This window comes from Equus przewalskii, chromosome X (assembly GCF_037783145.1).
Source record: "Equus przewalskii isolate Varuska chromosome X, EquPr2, whole genome shotgun sequence".
NCBI lineage: Eukaryota > Metazoa > Chordata > Mammalia > Perissodactyla > Equidae > Equus > Equus przewalskii.
The window spans coordinates 14,006,154-14,033,288 of record NC_091863.1 but is presented as its reverse complement, the minus strand read 5'-3'; the positions used below and the strand labels follow the sequence as shown (position 1 = coordinate 14,033,288).

The window sequence follows — 27,135 nt, the reverse complement described above, 5'->3', positions numbered from 1 at the left end:
ATTGCAAGTGATTAGTTATTTTAATGTGTAGGCTATAATTTTTTAGATAATTTGAATTAAAAATTCTTGGAAATAGTTCTTTTCTTCTTGGGTTTGTTTTGACACAAAAAAAGATTAATTTCTAATTTGTTTGGGTAGACTTTACTAAAGCATAATTAAAATTGCTTCTCTAGAAACCTTAATTTCTTCCAGAAGTCTTGATTTGATAAATCCTTGCCTCTAAAAATGGTCATTCATATTGATTATTCACAATTCAGAGATACAATTTTATTTTTAAAGGTAATTACAACATTAGAATTTAGGGGTTTTTTTCTGATTCCTTTTGTAGATAGATCAGAAAATGGGAAATTTGATTATTTACTTGAGTGAATTGAGTAGATACTTGTGAGATCTTAAAGTGATGAATCATGTCCGATTCAACAGTAGCCAATAGCTATATACACTTTTTCTGTCCTGTATTAGGATAATCACCTAAATCACCTACTCAAGCAAAATTTTAGTTAAAAGAGCCAGCTTCTCTCTGTCAAAGGAAAATATATAGCTATAATGTATTCAAATTAAATCAATATATATTTTTGCATTTAGGTATACATATGAAGTACTTCTTGAAACCAAAGTAATAAACTATTTTCAAGTCAAAATGAAAAACTTAAAGGTGTTATTTTATACAGTTAACTCAGACTTCCCTATTATCTGCTCTTGCATATTGACTGGGCAATAAAGAAGAGCTTTTTTGGTTGTTATTCAAGTGTGAAAACAGTGTCTATAACAAGATAGACTAAAAAAGAAAAAAAGTTCTACTTGAGCTATTTCATTCATAATCCCTGGTGAATTGTGCATATGCATAACTTCTATCACTTATTCCACTTTCTTTAAAACTACCAGGAAACATATTTGTGAACCTCTCTTAGCCCTGAAACTTCTTATACTATTGATATATTTAACGGGATATAATGAAATACTTTTGCAATTAGATTATGTTGTGTGTTGGGACTGTGCCTCTTCTCTTTTTTTGTGAATATTAAAGTACATGTTTTGGTTCCAACTGTTATGTAATTGGAATTTATAAACTGAATTCTGGTACAGCATATATTCCTGGTTGTTCTTCCTGAAAAAAAATACCGATAATAGTAATGCATTTATACTGGGGCCTGTCTTTTTGAGACCTCAAACATCCTAGAAATAAAATTCAGAATAAAAAATAAAGGTCTGTCAAATGTTGGGAAAGGAGACATGGGGAGTGGGGGGACTGTCTCAGATCTCACAGAATTTTCTCCTTGGCCCATTGACCTAGACTTGTATGTAAAGTAAGACAGCAGAGTAGACATTAAAGAAAGGAACAAAGAACAATAATGACAGCCACAAGAAAAATCTCACCCCAATATTTTTAAAACCACAGTGTTCTCGGACTGTATGTTTTAGGTATATATAGCCTGTGGTGCAGCAGATTTTGTTTACTCATTTAGCTTTTATTTACTCATTACTATGTGATAGACACTGTGGATAGACACTGCAGAATACAAAGATTAACTAGACATGATACTGCCCCCCAAAACTTACCATTTAGCTGGGGAGATAAGTCGTACACAAACACAACAGAAGCAGTTTTAGAGAAATGGTTGAGCATTCATGGACCTGGGTTTAAATCTATCTGAGTGATCTTGTGCAGGTCTTTGAGCCTCAATATCCTTAACTTTCAAATGGACATTAATAGCAGTATCAACCCAACCGGATTGTAATAAGCCTTAGATAAGAAAAGTGTATATAGAGGCCCTACTAAGGTACCAGACATTTAGCAAGAGATCAGTAAGTGACAGCTGTTAGTATTTATTATTACCACTGCCAGCAACACCGTCATTAGACCCTAGGGACCATAATCTTTATTTTCTCCTGCCCTCATGGATCCATTCTGTGTAGGGTGCATGGTGTGTCTCCTTACTTCTCCCTTTCAAAGCATGTACAGTGTATTGGAGCTGTCTTTTGGTGTCTGACAAACGTAGTTTTGAATCATTTTCCTTTAGCTACCAGCTTTCTGATCTTCAAGAATCAGCAGAACTTGGTAACTGATAAGATATTGGACAAAGGAGGAGGGGAGTCAAAGATGGCTTCTAGTTCAGAATTGGGAGTTTGTAATGTGTATTAAAATAGGAAGCAGAGGAAGATGAGCTCATTTTGGAGGGCAGATGAGTTTGAATTTTGAAATATGTAGTGTTTGAGGTGATTGTGAGACATTCAGATTGATGTTCAATTGGCTAGACTAGAAATTTTGGAGACAGATTGGGACTAGAGATGGTGATATAGGAGTCATTCACATATGGGTATTGCATCAGCCATGGAAGAGAATGAGATTCTAGACTCTAAAATTTCTAGAATCTAGAGGAAGACACTTAGTGATTAGAGAAGATCAATGGCTAGGACAGAGGGAGGAAGTAGACGCAGAGGGATAATAGAGGTAGGACAACCAGGGGATAACATAAGTGCCTGAGGCTCAGAGAGGAAAGGTGTCTAGAATGACGGGTGACCTATCACAGAGGGCTCCTGAAGTGTCAAGGAGAATGAAGACTTAAACACTGAAGTGGGATTTGATGTCTGGGAGGTAATTGGGGCCTTGGAAAGCAGTTATAGAAGAGGGAGGTAGGGGCCAGATTACAGAAAGTGAGGTATCTCAGCAACTCTTTGTATTATTGGTGTTATCATTATGTTTATTACCAAAACCCTGGTCATCAGGAAAAGGTAAGTCTGGTAAATATATAATATAGTTGAGAATCTTTTCTACATGATAAAAATTTGATGCTGTCTCAATTTAAGGTCACTTTACTTTTTCAGAAAATGTGGATTTTAATATCTGTCAAATGGGGAGGTTCAGTGAACAAGTCTAATAATCAATGCTTAAGTTTAGACATTATTCCCACCTGTGGGACTTGTGTCTGGGAAATATGGCAGCAAACCCTGCTGTTGCTTTGGGAACAAATTTATGTTTTTCAGCTTAACATCTGTACTTTGTTTATTTTTATACTCTCAGGTTGATATTCCATAATTCCATGCGTTTTATAACGTCTGACCCATGGCCTAAAGTGGAAAAGGGCCCAGGGAGATTTCTTGCTTGTTAGACTTGTTTAGTTCCTGTCTTTGTCAAAATGTTTACCCTTATTGACTCTTCAGGTAGTGGTCTCTAATTAGAGACCCAAGTTGTATTACCTTATGTTCAAAACAAAACAGAAAAACGGAAGGGCAAAAAAACCAAACCCAAACAAATAATGGAAGGGCCCTATAATCTTAGAATTATAGACCCATTAACTTGCTAAATAGTCCTTTAAAACTGTCTTTCTCAAAAAACTGTAGAATTTTCTCCAGAATCAGATAAGAACAATGGGGGTTTTAGGTTTAGTACTTCCACTATTAATCACTGCTCACATTGTTTAATCATATTGAGAGAATGGTTTAAAACAATGTAAGACTTTTCAAAGCTTTTGTTGATCTCTTATCAGCTCTTAATTCTATAACAAGATACAATCTGCAAAACAAAAAATGGTTTTGTAAAAGATCCTAGACTATCGATGATTTTTCAAAGCCTACTAGAAAAACTGCTAGATTTAGTGTAACTGTGGTCTTTTGGTAAGGGAAATGTTGGTGTCAGACAGTACAAAATAGTACCAATCTAATGCCTTTTTTTGGGCTTATTTATACTTGAATTTTTTTTTTTATGCAGTGGAGTTGCTCTTTATATGCATTTAGTGAAGCACCTTCTTTTTATGCTGGCAAAACTAAAACAAAGCTTTTAATTTTTTTTTCTTACCAAAATTTTCTCTCTCATGTAACATGGAGAACTACTTTGGGGGTCCTATTTGAGTCTTTTTTAAAGTGCTGGGGCCAGCCTGGTGGTGCAGCGGTTAAGTTTGCACATTCTGCTTTGGCAGCCTGGGGTTTGCCAGTTTGGATCCCAGGTGCAGGCATGGCACTGCTTAGCAAGCCATGCTGTGGCAGGCGTCCCACATATAAAGTAGAGGAAGATGGGCACGGATGTTAGCTCAGGGCCAGCCTTCCTCAGCAAAAAGAGGAGGATTGGCAGCAGATGTTAGCTCAGGGCTAATCTTCCTCAAAAAAAATTTAAAAATATAAAAAAATAAAGTGCTGAAGCAGTTCAAAGTATATTGAGAACAAAGTTAAGCTTCTCTAGTTTCCTCTGCAGACTACCTCTGTGGAAGTGAGGTATGTCTTTATTTCTAAAAGAATGTCAGGCTCCTAGTTTTTTCCAGAAATACAGCAGCTGTGCTGTCTGCATATCTGGTATGTAAGTCATATAGACATGGCTTTTATTTTTGCTCTCTATTTATTTATTTTTGCTATTTTCATCCTTTTTTAAAAAATTATTGAGGCTGTAATGGTTTATAACATTGTGTAATTTCAGGTGTACATTATTATTTGTCAGTTTCTGTATAGACAGCATCGTGCTCACCACCAGTAGTCTTAATTTTTATCTGTCACCATATATATGTGCCCCTTTACCCCTTTTGCCCACCCCCCCAACCCCCTTCCCCTCTGGTAACCCTGTTCTCTTGATCCATGTGTTTATCCACATATGAGTGAAATCATGAGGTGATTGTCTTTCTCTGTCTGACTTATTTCACTTAACATAATACCCTCAAAGTCCATCCATGTTGTTGCAAACGGGATGATTTTGTCTTTTTTATGGCTGAATAATATTCCATTGTATATGTATACCACATCTTCTGTATCCATTCATCAGTTCCTGGGCACTTGGGTTGCTTCCACGTCTTGGCTATTGTGAATAATGCTGCAGTGAACATAGGGATGCATAAATCTCTTTGAATTGTTGATTTCAAGTTCTTTGGATAAATACCCAATAGTGAGGTAGCTGGATTGTATGGTGTTTCTATTTTTAGTTTTTTGAGAAATTTTCATACTGTTTTCCATAGTGGCTGTACCAGTTTGCATTCCCACCAGCAGTGTATGAGGGTTCCCTTTTCTCCACATCCTCTCTGATATTTGTTATTTTTTGTCTTGTTAATTATAGCCTTTCTGACAGGTGTAAGGTGATATCTCATTGTAGTTTTGATTTGTATTTCCCTAATGATTAGTGATGTTGAACATCTTTTCGTGTGCCTGTTAGCCATCTGTATATCTTCTTTGGAAAAATGTCTGTATCCTCTGCCCATTTTTTGATCAAGTTGTTTTATTTTTCTGTTGTTGTATGAATTCTTTATATATTTTGGAAATTAACCCCTTGTCAGATAGATGATTTGCAGATATTTTCTCCCAGTTGGTGGGTTTGTCTTTTTGTTTTGATCCTGGTTTCCTTTGCCTTGCAGAAGCTCTTTAGTCTGATGAAGTCCCACTTGTTTATTTTTTATTTCCCTTGTCCAAGAAGACATGGTATTCAAGAAGATCCTTTTAAGATCGATGTCAGAGAGTGTACTATCTATATTTTCTTCCAGAAGTTTTGTGGTTTCAGGTCTTACCTTCAAGTCTTTGATCTATTCTGAGTCTATTTTTGTGTATGGCGTAAGATAGTGGTCTGCTTTCATTCTTTTGTATGTGGCTGCCCAGTTTTCCCATCACCATTTATTGAAGAGACTGTCTTTTCTCCATCATAAGATCTTAGCACCTTTGTCGAAGATTAGCTGTCTGTAGATATGTGGTTTTATTTCTGGGCTTTCAATTCTTTTCCATTCATCTCTGTGCCTGTTTTTATACCAGTACCATGCTGTTTTGATTACTGTAGTTTTGTAGTATGTAGTCAGGGATTGTGATGTCTCCAGCTTTGTTCTTTTTTCTCAGGATTGCTTTAACTATTCTGAATCTTTTCTTGTCCCATGTGAATTTTAGGATTCTTTGTTCTCTTTCCGTGAAGAATGTTATTAGGATTCTGATTGGGATTGCATTGAATCTGTAGATTGATTTGGGTAGTATGGACATTTTAACTATGTTTATTCTTCTGATCCATGTGCATGGAATATCTTTCCATTTCTTTGTGTCATCATCAATTTCTTTGAGTAATGTCTTATAGTTTTCCTTGTATAGGTCTTTCACCTCCTTGGTTAAATTTATTCCTAGATATTTTATTCTTTTTGTTGCGATTGTAAATGGGATTGTGTTCTTGAGTTCTCTTTCTGTTAGTTCGTTATTAGTGTATAGAAATGCAACTGATTTTTGTAAGTTTATTTTGTACCCTGAAGCTTTACTCTAGTTGTTGATTAATTCTAATAGTTTTCCAATGGATTCTTTAGGGTTTTCGATATATAAGATCGTGTCGTCTGCAAACAGCAAGAGTTTCACTTCCTTCATTTCCTGTTTGGATTCCTTTTATTCCTTTTTCTTGGCCTAATTGCTCTGGCCAAAACCTCCAGTACAATGTTGAATAAGAGTGGTAAGAGTGGGCACCCTTGTCTTGTTCTTGTTCTCAGAGGGATGGCTTTCAGTTTTTCCCTGTTGAGTATGATATTGGCTGTGGGTTTGCCATATATATGGCCTTTATTATGTTGAGGTAGTTTCCTTCTATCCCCATTTTGTTAACCGTTTTTATCATGAATGGCTCTTGGATCTTGTCAGATGCTTTCTCTGCATCTATTGAGATGATCATGTGGTTTTTATTCCTCATTTTGTTAATGTGGTGTATCATATTGATTGATTTGCAGATGTTGAACCATCCCTGTGTCCATGGTATAAATCCTACTTGATCATGGTATATGATCTTTTTAATGTATTGCTGTATTCAAGTTGCCAATATTTTGTTGAGGATTTTTGCATCTATGTTCATCAGTGATATTGGCCCATAGTTTTCCCTTTTTGTGTTGTCCTTGTCAGGCTTTGGTATCAGGGTGATGTTGCCCTTGTAGAATGTGTTGGGAAGTGTTCCATCTTCCCTAATTTTTTGGAATAGTTTGAGAAGGATAGATATTAAAACTTCTTTGAACATTTGGTAGAATTTACCAGGGAAGCCACCTGATCCTGGACTTTTATTTTTGGGGATGTTTTTGATTACTGTTTCAATCTGTTTACTTGTGATTGGTCTGTTCAGATTATCTATTTCTTTTTCATTCAGCTTTGGGAGGTTGTACGAGTCCAAGAATTTACCAATTTCTTCTAGAATGTCCAATTTGTTGGCATATAGATTTTCATAGTATTCTCTTATAATCATTTGTATTTCTCTGGTATCCATTGTAATTTCTTCTCTTTCATTTCTGATTTTATTTATCTGAGCTTTCTCTCTTTTTTCTTTGTGAGTCTGGCTAGGGGTTTGTCAATTTTGTTTATCTTCTCAAAGAACCACCTCTTTGTTTCATTAATCCTTTCTACTGTATTTTTTGTTTCAGTTGCATTTATTTCTGCTCTGATTTATTATTTTCCTCCTTATGCTGACTTTGGACTTTGTTTGTTCTTCTTTTTCTAATTCAGTTAGGTATAGTTTGAGATTGCTTATTTGCGATTTTTTTTTAAAGATTTTATTTTTTTCCTTTTTCTCCCCAAAGCCCCCCGGTACATAGTTGTATATTCTTTGTTGTGGGTCCTTCTAGTTGTGGTATGTGGGATGCTGCCTCAGTGTGGTTTAATGAGCAGTGCCATGTCTGTGCCCAGGATTCGAACCAACGAAACACTGGGCTGCCTGCAGCGGGTGCGTGAACTTAACCACTCGGCCATGGGGCCAGCCCCATATTTGGGATTTTTCTTATTTGTTAAGGTGAGCCTGTATTGTGATGAACTTCCCTATTAGTACCCCTTTTGCTGCATCCCATATGAGTTGGTATGGGATGTTTTCATTCTCATTTGTCTCCAGATGTTTTTTGATTTCTCTTTTAGTTTCTTCAGTAATCCATTTGTTGTTCAGGAGCATGTTGTTTAGTCTCCACATCTTTGTCCCTTTCTCAGCTTTTTTCTTGTAGTTGATTTCTAGTTTCATAGCATTGTGGTCAGAAAAGATGCTTATTCTTTCACTCTTCTTAAATTTATTGAGGCTTGCCTTATTTCCTAACATATGGTCTATCCTTGAGAATGTTCTGTGTGCACTTGAGAAGACTGTGTATTCTGCTGTTTGGGGATGGAGTGTTCTATTTATATCTATTAAGTCCATCTGGTCTAGCTTTTCATTTAATTCCACTGTTTCCTTGTTGATTTTCTGTCTGGATGATCTATCCATTGATGTGAGTGGAGTGTTGAGGTCCCCTACTATTATTGTGTTGTTGTTAATATCTCCTTTTAAGTTTGTTAATAGTTACATTATGTACTTTGGTGCTCCTCTTTGGTGCATAGACATTTATAAGTGTGATGTCTCGTTGGTGGAGTGTCCCTTTGATCATTATATACTCCCCCTCTTTGTCTCTCTTTACCTGTCTTATCTTGAAGTCTACTTTGTCTGATATAAGTATTGCAACCCCTGCTTTCTTTTGTTTGCCGTTAGCTTGGAGTATCATCCTCTATCCCTTCACTCTGAGCCTGTCTGTCATTGGAGCTGAGATGTGTTTCCTAGAGGCAGCATATTGTTAGGTCTTGTTCTTTAATCCATCTTGCCACTCTGTGTGCGTCTTTTTATTGGAGAATTCAATCCATTTACATTTAGAGTGATTATTGCTATATGAAGACTTAATGCTGCAATTTTATCATTTGTTTTCTGGTTCTCCTGCATTTTCTTTGTTTCTTGTCTCATGTATTTCACACTACCAATTTGGTTAGGTAGTTTTTCATGCTGGATTTCTTAGTTTTCTCCTTCTTTGTTATTTGTGACTCTGATCTGCTTTTTTGTTTAGTGGTTACCCTGAGGTTTGTATGCAAAATCTAGTAGATGAGATAGTTCATTTTCTGATGACCTCTTATTTCCTTAGACTAAGCTGATTCAGTCCTTTCCTCTTCCCCTCCTAAGTTGTTTTTGCCACATCTTATTCCATCTTGTGTTCTGAGTGTGTGGTTAAAATGACAGGATTATCTTTGTTTTTGGTATTTTCCTTCCCTTTATCTGTAATGTTTTATCTGTGTATTTACTAACCTGTTCTGCTGGATAGCTCCAATTTTCTGGTTTTGTTTACCTATTCATCTCCTTACTCAGGGCTTTGTAACCCCTTTCTTCTTTTCTTTTTCAGGTATGAGGGCCTCCTTGAGGATCTCTTGTAACTGGGGTCTCATGGCTATGAACTCCCTTAGCTTTTATTTATCTGGGAAAGTTTTTATTTCTCCATCATATCTGAAGAATATTTTTGCTGGATAGAGTATTCTTGGCTGAAAGTTTTTATCTTTCAAAGATTTGAAGATATCATTCCACTCTCTCCTAGCTTGTAAGATTCCTGCTGAGAAATCTGCTGAAAGCCTGATAGTTGTTCCTTTGTAAGTTACTTTCTTCTGCTTTGCTGCCTTTAGTATTTTTTCTTTGTCATTGACTTTTGCCAGCTTCACTACTATATGTCTTTCAGTTGGTCTTTTTTTTTCCTTTCATATGTTTAAAAGAGATTTATTGATGTATAGTTGACGAACAATTAACTCCACATATTGAAAGTATACAAGTTGATGTTTTGACTTATATATACATTGACAAAACCATCACCACAATCAAGATAATGACCGTATCCATCACTCATAGTGTCCTTATGCCCTTTTGTAATTCCTCTCCCCTACCCTTCTCTGTACCTCTACCCACTAGTAACCTTGCAGTCAGTCTTTTTACATTGACATAGTTAGGAGTTCTGGTGACTTCTCTCACGTGGGTTTTCATCTCCTTACCCAGGTTTGGAAAGTTCTCTGCTATTATTTCTTTGAACACACTTTCTGCTCCATCCTCCTTCTCTTCTCCCTCTGGAATACCTATAATTTTCTGACCTTGTCTGTCCGTTTATCTGCTTGCTCAAGGCTTTGTAAACCTTTGCCTTTTTATTTCAGGTGTGAGGGCATTCTTTATTATTTCTTATAAGGGAGGTTTAGTGGCGATGAACTCCCTCAGCTTTTGTGTATCTGGGAAAGCTTTTATTTCTCCATCATATCTGAAGGATAGTCTTGCTAGATAGAGTATTCTTGGATGAAAGTTTTTGTCTTTTGATATTTTGAATATATGATTCCAATCTCTCCTAGCTTGTGAGGTACTGCTGAGAAGTCCATTGAAAGCCTGATAGGGGTTCCTTTGTAGATTGTTCTCTTCTGCCTTGCTCCCCTTAATATTTTTTCTTTGTCATTGACTTTTGCCAGTTTTACTATTATGTGCCTTGGAGAAGATCTTTTTGCATTGATATAATTAGGAGTTATATTGGCTTCGTATACTTGTAAGTCCAGTTTCTTCCCCAGGTTTGGAAAGTTCTCATCTATTATTTCTTTGAGCAAGGTCTCTGTTCCTTTCTCCCTCCCTTCTCGCTCTGGAAGAGCTATAATCCTTATGTTGCATTTCCTAATTGAGTAGGATATTTCTTGAAGAGTTTCTTCATTCTTTTATGTCTTAGTTCTCTCTCCTCCTCCGCCTGAAGCATTTCTATATTTTTGTTTTCTAAATTACTAATTCTGTCCTCCATAATGTCAGCTCTGTTTTTTAAGGTTTCTAGATTGTTTTTTAATCATTCATTGTGTTCTTCATCTCCAGAATTTTCTGGGTTTTCTTTTAGAGTTTCAATCTCTTTAGTGAAGAATTCCTTCTGCTCTTTAATTTTATTCCTGAGTTCATTGAAGTATCTTTCTGAGTTTTCTTGTAACTCACTGAGTTTCTTTATGACAGCTATTTTGAATTCTCTGTCATTTAGGTTGTAAAGTTATGTGGGTTCAGGATGAGTTCTGGGGGCTTGTCATTTTCCTTCTGCTCTGGAGTGCTAATATAGTTCTTCGTGATGTTTGATGAAGTGATCCTTTCCTGGCACATAGTGGTAGTATTCCACCTGCCACCTCTGGGGGGAGGCTGGAGCTGTGTTTTCTGAATCTGCCACGCCTACTGAAAGTTGTTCCAATAAGGCTTGTCTATGTTTGCCTGCTGGCTGCAGCCACTTGGCTGGTCACACACACATGTGCAGGTGCTCTGGTGTGGAACCCACTGTCTTGGCCAGGGACTGGCTGAGCTGGTGCCTAGGCAGGGCGAGGGGCACTTTGTTTCGCTTGCATGGGCCCTCTCTGTGCTCACGGGCGGTTTGCCTGGGCTGCTGTGCTTGGTGGGGGTGCTCATGCGGTGCCTGAGCAGTGCCCCTTGGTGTGGACTGGGCCGGGCTGCACTCTTGAGAGTGAAAGCGTTCACGTGCGAGCCTGCCTACTCCTTTGCCTACTCTTACCGTCTAGCCCCAGCTGCTCTGCGAAGACCCACAACCTAGATCACTGCTGCTGGGGAGGGAGTTGGGGATCTACTTACCTCATTCCACTGCTTCCCAGGGATCCAGTACCCCCACCTTCAGATGTATGGTTGTGTGGATCCCTCAGACATCTGTTGTGCTTTGTAGGGAATTCTCTGTTGGTTAATGAATGTCCCTTTGGTTGTAACTTAGGGGAAAGAGACTAAAGGAACAGCTCACTCCACCATGGTGCTGATGTCACTCTAGACATGTTCTTAACTCTACAGGATATCTTTATTTGAGGCATTCTGAGGATTCACCTATGAGTGGATGCTGTCTAGCACTTATCAATAGATCATGGTCTATTCCTTCAGCTTCTGTAATCTCTACCATTATATTGTGACTGAAAGACTTAGGTGAATTACAGTGTAATTCTGGGGCATTTTAAGAGGGACAATAGAACTTTTATTTCTTTTCAAAGTATAGTCAAAGATAGTTTCTATTAAATTAGCCAGTATTCCTTTATATAGGGACCTGCACAAATTCCTCCTAGTATTCAGTCCCAGGAAAATGTTTATTTTTCTCATTGAATTTGTATGTACTTTTATCTCATAGTGAAACTTATATAGACCAGAGAAAAATTAATCGTTCAGGTTGAATACTAAATTTTTTCCAACAAATACATTTTTACTCATTCTTTTTAGTAATAATAGTACTAATTTTAAAAAGCCCCACCCTGTTATGAGTGTATTTTTATATTGTAACTGCTAATCCTTTTTAAAAATAGCGTAGTATGAGACAGAACAATTATATAGAAAATGGTGAGAAGTTTTGGTGATCAAAAATTATTAAAAAAATAATGTTTAATAAATATAGTCATCAACTTAAAAATTACCCCCAAATCCTAGAAAATGGATTTTCATCTACCTTGGTGTTTACCACTTTTTAGATTGCAAAATAAGCAATAAATTTTATCCTGTTTTGAGTGTTAATCTTGAGAATAGTGGAGTTTTTCCTTAAGGCACGAACTTTTAAAAGGCATTTGTTATTGTCCAGTTTTCATTTTAGCTAGAAATGTTGGCTTGATGAACTTATAATACGGGCAGAATTTCATTTGAAGATAATTAATATATGGAATTTAGAAAGTGTACATTTAAAAGTGGTTCAAATTTGTATTGTATATGGATTTACTTATGTGATTTTTAAAAATTGAAAGGATATACACCAGATGGTTAACAGCAGGTATTGTTTGATGGTGGGATTGTAGGTGATTTTTTTCCTTTTTACTTACCTGTATTCTAATTTTTGAGGGGATGATGAACGTGTAAAAGAGAAGAAAAAGAATTCTAGTTTCTAGGAGTCCACAAAAACCACATTGGTTCACGAAGGGCCAAAAGCTGTTTTCAAACCAACCCTAAAGGAAGTAATATATTCATGAGTAATTATACCTTAAAGTCACCCGACATGGGGTGACATCAAGTTTCTTTTGGCTTTAGCTGGAATTTATATGTTTTCTGAAAATGCTGGTGGCTGCTGTCTTTGGTAATTTTGTGTTTGGGCCTTAAAAATATATATATATATATATATATATATATATATATGTATGTATACGTATATATTTTTTAAATTTATCACTGCCTAATTTGTTTCTGTTTCTTTAAACACCTTTTTGATCTTTACTTTGGAAGAGAATAAGTAATGCTCAGGAATCAAAGTAGGAACATAGTTTCATTTTACAACATAATTAATGTTGTGTTAACTGCTGAAACTCACTCATGTCAGGGAGTTTTAATTAGATAGATGGGGTGGGATAGAAAAAGGTCTTTGAGCTTCTACTTGTTCTTGATACTATACTAGATGCTCTACCTACGCTATCTCATTTTCATTTTCATGACTACACTATGAAGTGTAGATGGTATTAGCCGTAGTTTACACATGGGAAAACAAAGACTTAGGGAGATGAAGTAAATTGTAATGGCTTTAAGCACTTGAAGTAATATTTCTATGTAATTGATATGGCTTCCAGTAACCATCACAGTATAAATTATTCCTTTAAGAATATATTTGTTAAACTTAGGTGATAGATCAGCATTGCCTATATAGAATTTCTTAATAATATAATAACATTTAAGGATTATTAAAAATCAGGGCACATCCTCTCCTGTGAAAATAACTCTTTGATTATTTAATACATACCATTGTAAAGAATTCAAATAATACATAAAAATATAAGGAAGAAAATAGAAGTCACTTGAAATCTTACCACCCTGTGATGCAAAAAAGGAGGATCACCAAAATATTTTTGCGTTACTTTATGCAAACTTACAATTTTATCCAAATAGGATTATATCACACAGGATATATTTATAAAATACAACCCCACTCCCCACCCCCAATCAGCACACACCATCATCTTTACCCTCCCAGCTAAACCTCTTAACAATCTAGTATGTGTCCTATGTTTCTTTTCATGCTTAAATAATCTTTTACTCATATAATCCTATATATATATATATATAGACCTATATATACACTTATAATGAAATTTTAGTCATGATTTAGTCATTGTCAGTGAACATTTTAATACTTTTTTAAGTGCAAGGCTCTGTGCTAGCTGTGGGATAGCTACAAGGAAGAGTAATGTATGGCATGTGTTCACAGTCACTTTACAATCTGTGAGAAGAGGGAAGCAGGTAAACAACTTGTATTATACGAGACTTGCTGTGATATCTGCTAAATGTTGGGTGGAAACACAGCCTGGGAACCCTGCAGGGGTGCTACCAGAGGGCAGAGGCCTTGCCTTGTTGATTCTTGAGGGCATAAACTCCTGACACATGAGATTATGCCCACGTGTCTGTAAATAAATGTCTGTAAATAAAATCATGTGTTCAAGTGGAACAAAAAAGATTATTCTGTTGACTGGTTTAAGTGGATTAGCTCTTGTAGTTTGAGAGCCCAGTGGAGAAACAGTTTGTATGTTTGCTTTGTTTCTTTGGAATGGAATTATCCATTCTCCCATTTAACTTTTTTCTTCCTTTAAGGTTTATGCATTTTTGTAATAAGGAGGAGGCTGTAATATTTTGCTCTACAGTTTTGTCTGTATAGTACATGGCAGTTTGAAGTTTAAGATAGTTTTAAGTAGTTAGTGATACTTTCTGACACAGAAATCATTTGCTCAAAAGTAAGCTTAAACATTCACTTTGATCTTACATCGAGTCCCTAGATTGAATGAGAATTTACAGATTTGCATGTGCCAAATATAAAACTTGGATAGAGGGATATTGCAGATGGGGGGGAAACAGATCCACAACGAAATGTATGAATTTCAGAATATTTGAAAAGAAATAGTGTTTCATTAAAGATTGGTGAATATTCACTCAGGTGTTCAGTTTGAATCTACCTTGTACTTAGCACTGTTCTAGGTGCTGTGGAATATATGTTAAGGAAATAAAACAGAGCTAGGATCATATTCTCTTAAAGGAAAAACTAGGGGCCATCCCCATAGCCAAGTGGTTAAGTTTGCACCCTCTGATTCCGCGGCCCAGGGTTTCGCCAGTTCGAATCCTGGGCGCAGACATGCCACCGCTCATCAAGCCATGCTGAGGCGGCATCCCACATGCCACAGCTAGAAGGACCCACAACTAAAAATACACAACTATGTACTGGGGGGCTTTGGGGAGAGAAAGGAAAAATAAAATCTTTAAAAAAATGAAAAACTATTTCATTTAACATTGGAATGATTGGTGTGGTGAAACATGGAAGCTGCATGCCTCAAGAGGGAAAACAGTAAAGGCTGTCTACTTTATAGTGAAAGAAAAGTGTTTAGGGCAAATAATTTTGATTTTATTGTGACCTTGAAAGAATACTTAAATGACCACAGTGGGCACCTCACTTTTGATGGTGTCTTCAAACCACTCACTGTACTTGAACACGGTGATGACTGAAAAGGAAGGCTTATTGAATCACTGACTCATTTCCTAAACAGTTGGAGTTCTTTTTGTATATCAAAGTCTTTATTTGGTGTGACTTTAGACTTCACAAGAGGATATGTCTGCTCAGTAGTGCTGAATGACTATGATAATTGGATTCCAAAGCATTGGTTTTAAAGTTAAGAATACTTGCTTTGTGTTTAACTCTAAGAAAGTTATGGTTTCATAGAAATACTTGTTTTATATTTCCACCAGCAATATATGAGAGTTCCAGTTGTTCCACATCCTCACCAGCATTTGGTCTTGTCAGTCTTTTAAGTTTTAGCCATTTATGTAGTGGTATCTCATTGTCTGAATTTGTGCTTCCCTGAATAATACTTTTGATGTTGAACATCTTTTCATATGCTTGTTGATCATTTGTATATATTCTTTAGCGAAGTGATTGTCTAAATCTTTTGCCAGTTATGTTTTTATTGGGCTTTTGCCTTTTTAAAATTGAATTATAAGAGTTCTTTATGTATTCTGGATACAAATCTTTTTACCAGATACATGTTTTGCACATATTTTCTTCCATTCTGTGGTTTATCCTTTTATTTTCTTAACAGTGTCATTTGAAGAGCAATTGTTAGTTTTGGTGAAGTCTAATTTATCAATTTTTTCTTTTATGCATTGTGCTTTTTTGTGTCATATTTAAGAAATCATTGCCTAGCTCAAAGTTACAAGGTCTCTGTTCTCCTCTAGAAATTTTATAGTTTTAGGCTTTACATTTAGACTTATGATCTATTAAGGTAATTTTTGTGTATTAACTTGTGAGGTAAGTGTTGTTCATTTTTTTGTACACAGATGTGTTTCAGCACCGTTTGTGGGGGGAAAAACTCAAAGATATCCTTTCTCCATTGAATTACCTTGGCATTTTGGTTGAAAATCTGTTGACTATCCTGTGTGGATCTTTCAGGATTCTCTGTTCCATTGATCTGTATGTCTTTGCTTATGCCAGTACCACTGTGTCTTGATTAAATAGTGCCTTTGGATAAACAGAAAATTTAATCATGATTAAATCCAGTTTATCAATATTTTCTTTTATGGTCAGTGCATTTTTACTCCTGTCCAAGAAATCTTCCAACTTGTGAACATGGTGCATGGATTTATTTATTTAGGTCTGCAAAGATTTTCTTTTAATCATCTCTGTATGTACATGTGTCTTAACCTTCTAGGATTACAATATCACTTACTCACCTAATAGGAGCAGTTGATACCACTTGAGATTAAGAAATTTGAGCAAAGGACGTAGGAACTTGGGTATACTTTCTATGTGTGACTCATCCCTCAGTTTTTTGGACCAAACCCCTTTGTATAGTGGTGGGACTTACTTTAATGTAACTCACAACTTTTTGCCCTCTGATTAGAGTTGGTAAGTGCCTTCGCTCCCTCCCTGGATTACAGCTTGTCTCCCTTTACTGTCTGCTTGGATTCAGCACCCTCTATGTATTTCACTTTGTCTTTTTCTTTAACCACTAGGCTATAATCCTTAGTTGACAGAACCCTAGCAGTGATATTGAATATACAATCCTTTTGATTATTCCAATCTGACTTTCAGAGGAGAGATCTGGGAAGGGGAGGTAATGCTTTGTGAGTCTTCTGTGTATGGGTGGCTCCTGAAGCCATGGGCCCTGAGAGACTCTAGAGGAAGATGAGAGCCCAGAAGGAAGCTGAGCAATTCCAGTACTTCATAATCAAGTAAAGGAGGCAGGAGCCTCTTTAGTTTCCACTCATTTTGTCTTCAGTCTGAAATTCCTCCCTCTTGTCTTCTCTGATCATTGAAATGTCCATCTTTAAAGGACTAGTTCAAGTGCCACTTCCTTTGAGAAGTCTTCTTTTATATTTCCAGTTAATTGTGCCTTCTATCTTCCCAGAGAGCACCGCTTTTACCTCTCTTAATAAAGCCTATATTTTATTCTGCTTTGTTCGATAATTGTTTGTTAATATGTCTCTCCCACTAGATTTCCATTTCTTTTGTAGTAGATTGTGTATCTTCTGTCCACACAGCACCAAGCACATAACAAGAATTCTGTAAATATTTTTTAAATAAATGCCTAGATCTCACCTGGAAACAGATGGTGGTGATGTAGAAAGGAACAAGAAAGGCTTCAAGAAGGAGATTGCATTTATGTTAGGCCTTAAAGGATGGATAGAATTTCAAGAAGCAGAAGAGGAGGAAAAGGTATTCCATGCAGATAGAACAACATGATGAGTTTTGGGCTGGTCCACAGGGTAGCTGTAGACAATAGATGTCAGATGGCTCTGAAATTGTGAGGGGCCTTAAATATGCCCCACAGAAGATTTTTTGTTCAATTCAGAGGTCAATGAGATTATTGAAGCAGGAATGTGATTTGGGCAGAAAACAGCTTAGACTATATATCTGACATTATGTATTGGGTAGGTTGGGGTGGAGAAAGACCCTTGTGGCGATATGAGTTAGCAGCTATGGTATTAGATCAAGCAGGAGCTAATAAGGGTGTAAACCAGTTAGTGGCAGAGGAAAAGGAAGTTAGTGCATGTTGGCCACTGATGGAATGTGTGAGTGAAAGAAGAAAATCTCACACATTCAATCATACCTGGGGTTTTAATAAAAGCCAAGTACCTGGAAAAGTAGAGGTGTTAGTAAGAGAAACAAACAAAAATGTCAGAAGGAGCAAGTTTGGGAGAGGCGATGCTTGAGTGTAAGTTTGTTGAGTCAGGTGTAGAAGACCTTCTGGGTGGCTTAATGAATGTATTCTCCATAGGCTTCCTTTAAATAACAGATTACTCTCCGTTATACACATCATTGTGTTCTGATTACAGGGACACAGAGTAATGGGAGGTAGATATCCTTTTACCATATTAAGTATTTCTGTGTACATACCTCTTTTATAGCACTCATGTTGTGTTTTGTTCATATGCCTGTTTCTAACTAGGTGGAGTTGTTGAAGGGCAAGGATGGTGTATTATTTTTCTTTGTTGTGGAGTGCCTGGCATATCGAGAACATGCAGGAAAAGTTTGAATGAATGAATGAATTAGTGGTTCAAAATACAGACACCTTCTAACAAGTAATTATCTTGTTAGAAGACTTGACTTGCAGTTCTTAAAAGTTTCACCAACACAGTCATGATTCTTTACTTCTTGGTAACATGGGCTTAAGTGGGCTTTTGAGATAGGCTTCAGTTTGAATCCCAACTCTGCCACCTTTCCATCTGCTCTTTTTTATTCATTTAACCATAAAATTCACCCTTTTAAAGTGTACGATATAGTGTTTTTTAATGTACTCACAAGGTTGTACAACAGTACTAATTCTGGAACATTTTCATCACCCCCAAAAAGAAACCCCTTACCCATACCCATACCCATTAGCAGTTACTCCCCAGTCCCTCTTCCCCCAAACTCTTGCAACTACTAATCTATTGAATTTACCATTTTTATTCATGGGAAAGAGATTAAAATGATCTAACTCTATAGCTGATTTCTAGTAATACTACCCTTCAGAGATGTATTGTGCTAAAAGGAAGCATTAATTAATTTTTCTCCTTGTAGGAAAGAATACCAGAAAAGGATACCATGGGACAAACAGCAAATGAAGGTAAGATTTGCTTGTCTAAAGATGATAATGTTTTTAGTTATTTATTTGGAATGAGTATCTTCTGGTAGACTGAACTTTTGAAAAAAAGCCTTTTTAAAAATAAAATTATAGGAGATGTTAGGTGCTTAGAATTAGAATTTTAAAACTGAGTAGCTATTGAAAGTAATCTTGGGCCAACCCTGGTGGCCTAGTGGTTAAGTTTGGCATGCTCCACTTTGGCGACCTGGATTTGGTTCCTGGGTGTGGACCTACACTGCTCTGTTAGCAAGTGGTGGTGTGCTGTGCTGTGCTGTGCTGGTGGCCCACATACTAAAAATAGAGGAAGATTGGCACAGATACTCGCTCAGGGTGAATCTTCCTCAGCAAAAAGAAAAGTAATCTTATCTTCCCTTTCTAGTTTTATAAGTGAGAAAACTGACACTCAGGGAGGTTAAGTGAACAGGTCATACAACAATCTATGACAAAGCCAAAATCAGAATCCACATCTTCTAACTCTAATATGAGTGATTAAAAAATGCTTCATTCTGTCTTGTTCTAGTGAAAGTCTGCTCACTGTCCCATGAATATGCCACACTCATTTGCACCCTCTGTTTTGAGTTATATTTTCTTTTCCATAATACATTCTTCACACCTTTGCCATCCTAAATCCTGTTCTTCCTTTGAGACTGGGTTCAAGTCCTGTGGCTCTCATGACTTTTTCTCTGGCTGATTGGGGAATTCTGTCCTCTGCTGTTCCCAGTTTTGTCAAGTGATTAGTTTAGTGTAGTCTCTGTAACTAGATTCTTAGCTTCTCTAGAGCAGGAACCATGCCTTTACAGTTTCTTTCCTATTAGAAAATCTTACTGTAGAACCATTTAGTAAATATAAATGTATACTTTCTTTGTACTAGTCAAATCATTTAAATGGAAAGCAACCTGTATATCCCCCTCAAGTGTTCATATATCTTGAAGACTTGCTCAGTCATAACCAAAAAGTAGATCTATTGCCTTAAATGGTATACCTGGCATCACTCATAGATCCTTCTTTAAGAAGCTCATCACTTGACAATTCAAGCATCAGTAAGGGTAAAACAGCAATAGATGGAAACACATCAAGTATGGTTAAATCCATGAGTTCATAATGCCACTAAAAAACAAAACAAAAGTTATCAGTCATTTGTGGAGAATGCTAGGGATCCAACTCATTAATTTTGAAAACTAGAAAATAAAGGAAAAGAATAAAGTGTTGATTGTGACTTCCCTATGTGATCTGTACCTCAGGTTAACTAAGTGGTTGAAGAGGGGAGGATTTTCTCTATAGAAGTTTTCTGGCTAATAAAGACAAGGTGATAAAATTAGAATACCTTCAATTTGCAACCTCTGATGAACTAATGGAACTAGGCTATAGCTATCCGTGGCTGCTCATCATATCTATCACAAAAAGAGAATTAGATATTAGGAGCCTCCTGTGAGAAGTACACACCACCACCAATGAAGTCGTCTTTTCCTCTTCTCCCCCCTCCCCAAAAACCAAACCTGAATCTGATTACACTGTTCTGGATGGGAATACCAATACCAATTTAGAGAAAATCTAAGGATCAGAAGAAACTAGCACCACGAGGAGGCAGTCAGCAAAATCCAGACTAGAAAACTCTAAACTGGTATCATCAGCAAAAAAAAATTGCTAGGAGAAGGGAAAAAAAAGAGGAGGAGGTGGGGGAGCCTATAGATCAAAAGAGACTTAAGACGTCTATCGACCATTGATATGTATAGTCTTTATTTGGGTCCTGATTCAGACAGACACACTTAAAATAGTTAAGACAGGTGGAAAAATATGAACACTGACTGCTTATTTGATGATTTGCGGGCATTATGGTTAATTTTTTTCAGCATAATACCAGTATTCATGATTAATTTTTAAAAAATGGGTCCTTTAAGAGATACATACTGTAATATATGTGGGCGAAATAATATCGTATCTTAGATTTGGTGAAGTTACAAGCTCCAGTGCTGTTTGATCTCCTTAGCTTGGGCACAGAGAAAACCTTGCTTAGTCCATTGGTTTACATTGTATTCTGGCTTCCCTGTTATGTTTTAAACTCTCGAAAGCATCCACTTTATTTCTAGGGCTCGTTTTGGTTTGTTCATTCATTCATCTAACGAAAATGCTTGAGGGTGTTCTACATGCCAGGTCTGCTCTAGGCACTGAGGATACAGCGGTGAATAAAACAGACAAAATAAAATAAGTAAATCCCTGCCCTTTTGGAGCTTACATTTGAGTGGAGTGAGACATAACATAAACAAAATAAAGGAGCAAATTATAAAGTACATAGTATATTAAAAAGTGAAGTCCTATGCAGAAAATGAGGATATTAATTATAAAATTAAAACTGATTCCTATTATAAAATAGTTTTAGTTTGTAGTTTTTCTAAGTGCTCTTTCAGACTATCACTATGGCCTTTCAGTATTGCTCACTATTTTCTTTTCTCCTTTTTTTAGATTCAATGGATGTCAAGAAGGAGAATCAAGAGAAGGCTCCTCACTCAGGCACATCTTCTGTGCAAAATGGTAGGTTTTAAAGTAGTTCAATACAGCATATTTCTTTTCCTCACTCAGTGTTAATATGAACTCTTAGTGCTTTTGGTATAGTCTATGTACAGTAAACTCCTGTAAATATAAAATCTAAACAATAGGAAAGGTCAAAAAATAGTATTTTACTTTGAAAAATTTTCTTTGGTTTTACTTAGAGATAAATTGGTATGGGATTAAGTAAAAAAATAAGCATGTATTTCAGTGCCAAGTTTGCCAAATTAAAGATATCTAGTTATTAATTACCATGTATTACCAATTTAAAATAATTTGATTGTTAATGAAAACCCTTCCTCTAACAGAGTCAATGTGAAAGTCCTTTTCTGATAGTCAAAAGACAGTTCAGCAGATAAAAGCTTAAGCATTGAGAGGTTTGACTCACCTGTTCTAGAATCCTGGTCTGATTCTTCACTGGCCTTGTGAACCTACTGGCAAATTACTCAGTGTTCTTGGTCTCTCTTTTGTTCTCTGTAGCTCAGGGATAATACTACTTACCTCATAGGACTGTTTGGAATTAAATAAAATAAAGAAAATGAATGTAAAGCACCTAATATAATACCTAGGCATATAGTAAAGTTTCAGTAAATGTTAACTTTATTTATTAACCCTGAGTTATTAATTCATGGTGTGTTTTTCTTTTAAAGATTTTGTTTTTCCTTTTTCTCCCCAAAGCCCCCCAGTACATAGTTGCATATTTTAGTTGTGGGTCCTTCTAGTTGTGGCATGTGGGATGCCGCCTCACCACGGCTTGATGAGTGGTGCATGTCCATGCCCAGGATCTGAACCAGTGAAACCCTGGGCCACTGAAGTGGAGCTTGTGAACTTAACCACTTGGCCATGGGGCCGGCTCTAATTCATGTTTTAAGTTCCTTATTGTGAACAGCATATGTATAGCGCTGCATCAGAGACTCGGGAGATAGACTCTAACCTATTGCACCTGCTCCTAAGGAAAATGAGAAAATAAGTCATATGCATGCAAAAGGTTGAATAAAAAAATATTATAGCAAACTTACTGTGTTTACTAGAGATTTCCAGACAAACCTCTTGCTCCTTGTCTTTCTCTTGTACCTGCCCTGCCAGCCCCACTCTTGAGGTAGTTCACCCATGACTTTCTGTTCTACAGGGAATTTTCCTACAGAGGTAATCCCCATGGAATCATTCTCTCTCACTTTAGCTAGATCCTCAGTGCTTCCTTTGCTTTCTTTCCCATTGGCCTTATTTGTTCTTCAGCTCTTCCCTCCAACCCCAACAACCCTCCAAGGAAATGGAGGCCACTAGGTTCATTAGGTTAGAACGTTCTGCCTTGTCCCTACAAATTCCTCTCCATATTTTTAATATAACAGTTTTATTAAGATATAATTCACATAGCGTACAATTCATCCATTTAAAGTATACATTTCAGTAGTTCTCACTATATTCACAGAGTTGTGCAACCATCACCACAATCAATTTTAGAACATTTTCATCACCTTAAAAAGAAATCCTGTACCCAGTTAGCAGTCACTCCCCATTTTACCCCCAGTGCCTCTCCCCTCCGCTAGCTCTAAGCAACCACTTACCTACTTTCTGTCTCTATAGATTTACCTATTCTGGAAATTTCATAAAAATAGATTTAAAAAATATGTTCTTAAAGGTTGAAACTAGAGTAACTTTTCAAAATTTTCAAACTTTTGATTGAAAAAATGACATTACTTAATCCAGATTACTTAATCCAGTTGACAGACATCTGAAAATATTTCTCAGGGCCTTGACCCTAACATCTCATCTTAGAAGTCAGTGAGTGACTGCTAGAAGGTAAGCTCCAAGAGAGCCAGAATTTTTGTGTATTTTATTAACTGCTGCATCTGTAGTACCTAGGACAGTGCCTGGCACATATTCATGACCTTCTATAGGAATCCAGTGATGACTAGGACAAACATGATTCCTGCCATCTTTGAGCTTAGGGGCAAGAAAGACGTTAAACAGAGCCATCTCTGATGGCCTTGTGGTTAGTTTGGCGCACTCTACTTCAGTGGCCCAGGTTCGGTTCCTGGGTGTAGGACCACACGACTTGTCTGTCAGTAGCCATCCTGTGGCGGTGGCTCACATAGAACTAGATGGACTTAAACTGGAATATACAACTATGTACTGGGGCTTTGGGGAAGGGGAAAAAAAGAGAGAGAGAGGAAGATTGGCAACAGATATTAGCTCAGGGTGAATATTTCCCAGCCAAAAAAAAAAAAAGACATTAAATAAATGCTCAATTACAGTTGTGATATATGCTATGAAGTAGTGGATGCTGATCATTCAGCTGAGAACCTTCCACGTCTAGATATTTTGCCCGTCTTCTTTACATAGCCTCTGAACCCAAGCCTAGTACTGGTGGAAGACATTATGATTCTGATTTGCTCTAGAGAAGACCAGAGGGGCTCATATAGGTTATGTTCAGTTTGCCAAAAGGTGTTTGGGGTAATGTATGGACTAGAATAGAGTACAAGTCAAACGAGAAGGACTATGGACATGTGCAAATAACAATCAGATCACAAACCTATCAGTTCCCAGGCCTCTTTTCTGAGAGAGAATACCCCACCCCCCCATCTGTCAATGAGGATAAGATGCAGAGGCAGACTCAGACCTCAGGCTTGGCCAAGACTTTCTGACTATTTTGGCTCCTGGTCAGGAATTCCAGCTGTGGTGGTGGTGTAGACGTGTCAAATCTAAATTAGTAAAGCCTGTTGCTGTGTGTTTCCCCTACGTTATTGATAGGGTCTCAGCACATAGGCAGCCAAGCTGAACAATTTTACAGCCTAAAAATTTTGCCTTATGAATAAAGAAAAAGAATTAAGGCTCCAATGGTTAAATGCTGCATGTGGTCATTAGCCAGCAATGTGATAGAAAATGATATTACAGAGCACCAATATAAAGGATTTGCTAGCTCAAATTATAGCCCATTCAAGCACAAATGATGATAGAATATTAAAAAAATTGTGTTAGAGAGATGGATTAAGTATTTTCCATTGTCATTGAAAATTTTACAAACGTAACTAGTTTATGGAAGAGTCTTAGTTCTTTGAGGTATAATTGTGAAACGGCTTTAGTTTTCCAGTCATTATTTTCAAGTTACACTCCTTTCTCCCTGGAATATTGGCTCCTTCACGACATCCTAGTCAGATTTTTCCCTCCATTCGTGTTTTGTGTTCTTTTTTTTTTTTTTTTTTTTTTTAAACGCTCTCCAAGATCACGTGGTGGTAGAGCTTTAGTTAGAACCTTGAGTCTCCTGATTGTCAGGTTAGTGCTTAGGTCACCGAAATATCCTGGTCAGTTTGATTTTAGAGCCATGGATCTCAGTTTTCCTTTTTACAAAGCTATTCAGTATTCATAAATTTAGTCACAACTATGACCTTTAGTTTTATAATAACACATACCATTTATTGAGAAACTTATATGTATGCTACTTCACTTAATTCTCAGAATACCTTTCACTGTATGTATTACTTTCCCCACTCTATAGGTGAAGGAACTGAGGCTGAGAAAGTGAAATGACTTGCTCTCAGGGTTACATTGCTAGTAAGAGGCAGAGCTGGACTGGAAGAAGGCAGGTTCAACTCCAGAGCCCATATTCTTGACATTCTGCTCCATGCCTTTCAGCACTCTGGTAGTTTTTGCTTCACATCCTCCGGAAGTGGAATTAAACCCAGTATTTTTCAGTGGAATGACCTCTTAGGTTTATTGAGTTTGAAAAAAGTAGGGTGTACAGCATTATGTATGACACACTTAATACCATATATAACACGTTTATATATACATATAAATGCATACACACATAATATGGTATGCTGAAGCTGGCTCACACTGGCTTGGGAGAGCCAGTTGTGCATGTGTCTTCCCAGCTTTGTGGTTGGTGACTTCACCTTGGCACCTTGAAATCACCATATTGGTAGTATTTACACCACAGAAGTCTGCAAACACTACCAATCAGGCTTTTTATTTGTTTGTGTTTTCTGGAAAGCTGGTTGTTAAACATTTATCAGCACTCTGTGTTTGTGTGTATGTAAGTGTTATATCCTTTTAAGGATATATAAGAGGGCGGTAAGCGCAGATTCCCCCAGGAAGGGAAACTGTCAAACCCAATATTTTTATAGTGAAGAAATTAACCAAAGTATAGAAAAACCTCATGATTGATGAGAATTAAACTTTGTATGAACCAGTAGTACCTTTAATAACTGCTATCAAATCTTTCTCTCAGTGTCTTGGCAGTCTGATGGGCACAGTGAATTGAAGTGTTTAAGCAAGGCAAAGTACACTGCTTTCTGATCTTTTCCTCTAGCATTATAAAATAACCGTGAAGACTAAGTGAGCGAAAGGACAGCAAGAGTTTGTAGAAAATGTAGATCATTAAAATGATCCATATCAGCGACTGCATCGATGACTGGTTTACTGCTTTGTTCTGCCACCGTATTTTTAACACCCTGGATGGTAAAATTCTGTTAGACCACATGCCTAAACACCTTTAGCTCCCCGTGGAAAACGAAGTACCTTCGCATTAATAGGATGAAATGGTAGAAGCACATGTCTTGAGTAAATTTATATTAGAGACAGATGAGTAGAATTTGCTATACTCTCTAAAAAGTCCTTTAGTTGTTTCTAGAGTTCACATTTTTAGAGTCCCTGTGTTGTAGTCATTACATTGAGAGGATCTGGATTGCAATTTATCTCAGAGCCATTATTATCAGGAAGTTTGTCTTATTTTTGTTTTCCATGCTGGTAATCAAATATAGATCAGGAAGTTTGAATCTGCTCTTTAGGAAGTAATATTTTTAAGAAGTAGGGAACTAAAACCCATTTTATTCCTGGAAGTTAGTATACAAATTATATATACTAAAAACTATGTTGTGCATGTTTTTTTCCAGATGATTTCCACTGGGACAAGTACTTGAAAGAGACTGGATGTTTAAGTGCTCCTTCAGAGTGTTTCAGACAGGTATGCCAAAATTCTGTGGATGTTATATATATTAATGTAAACTATTAACTTGTCAAAGGGTGTCTGTGTGATTGTTAGGTTGTGGTAGTGTGAGGAGATAGTGGGATTGTTGGTAGTGCCACTTAAGAGCCAAAAAGATGGTCTCTTTGCATTCATTCATTAAGACTTTACTCTGTCAGGTAAACTAAGCCCTTATGACTGCCTATCTGGAGGAAGAGACAGGCATGTAAATAATTAGTTATGAGAAGTGTGATAACTCTGTACTGGGAGGGCTCACAGAAGAGGTGCTATCTGAGATGGTTGCAATGAAGGGCGGGATATTCCAGGCAGAGAGACTATCCAAAACAAAGACACATGGGCATACAAGAACCTGAGTGTTGAGGGGTGGCATTGAGTGGTTGGAGCACAAAGTGGGTAGAGGCAATAGTGTGGGAATGATGTTAAAGTTACGTGGGCTTCTAAACTGTACTCAAGACTTGGACTTTATCTGAACAGTGGTGAGCTGCTGGTTGGTTTATTTCAAGGGGGATAGCCTAATCAGATTCTTATTTTAGAAAGCCACTCAGTGCATTTTAGAGGCTGTATTTGGGTTGCCTGGAAGTGGACAGATGAGTAAGACCAGCAATGGGCAGTGGTTTTATGCTGCATGTCAAGCCAAGGAGAGGGTTTGGAGATCTTTGTCTTGACCCTTATATATAGCTCGCTCTTTGCTCATCATCTTCTGTGACTGTTACTTAAAACGTTCCTCAAGTATTTTGGTCACATAACTGACCGTTTGTTTTTCTTGTAGTTGATGCATCTTAACAAAATTTTATTTATGTGTA

General features: G+C 36.9%; 1 protein-coding gene across 2 annotated transcripts in view; it reads left to right on the top strand.

The window, feature by feature from the left end:
• The window catches only part of SCML2 (Scm polycomb group protein like 2), a 92,409-nt gene that overhangs the window by 5,644 nt on the left and 59,630 nt on the right, over positions 1-27,135 (top strand). For both annotated transcript variants that reach the window (XM_070606711.1, XM_070606712.1), the window contains exons 2-4: positions 18,738-18,783; positions 21,262-21,330; positions 26,241-26,311. In XM_070606711.1, the coding sequence (XP_070462812.1) occupies positions 18,762-18,783; positions 21,262-21,330; positions 26,241-26,311 (162 nt within the window). In that variant the 5' untranslated portion in view covers positions 18,738-18,761. The remainder of the gene's footprint in view (positions 1-18,737; positions 18,784-21,261; positions 21,331-26,240; positions 26,312-27,135) is intronic.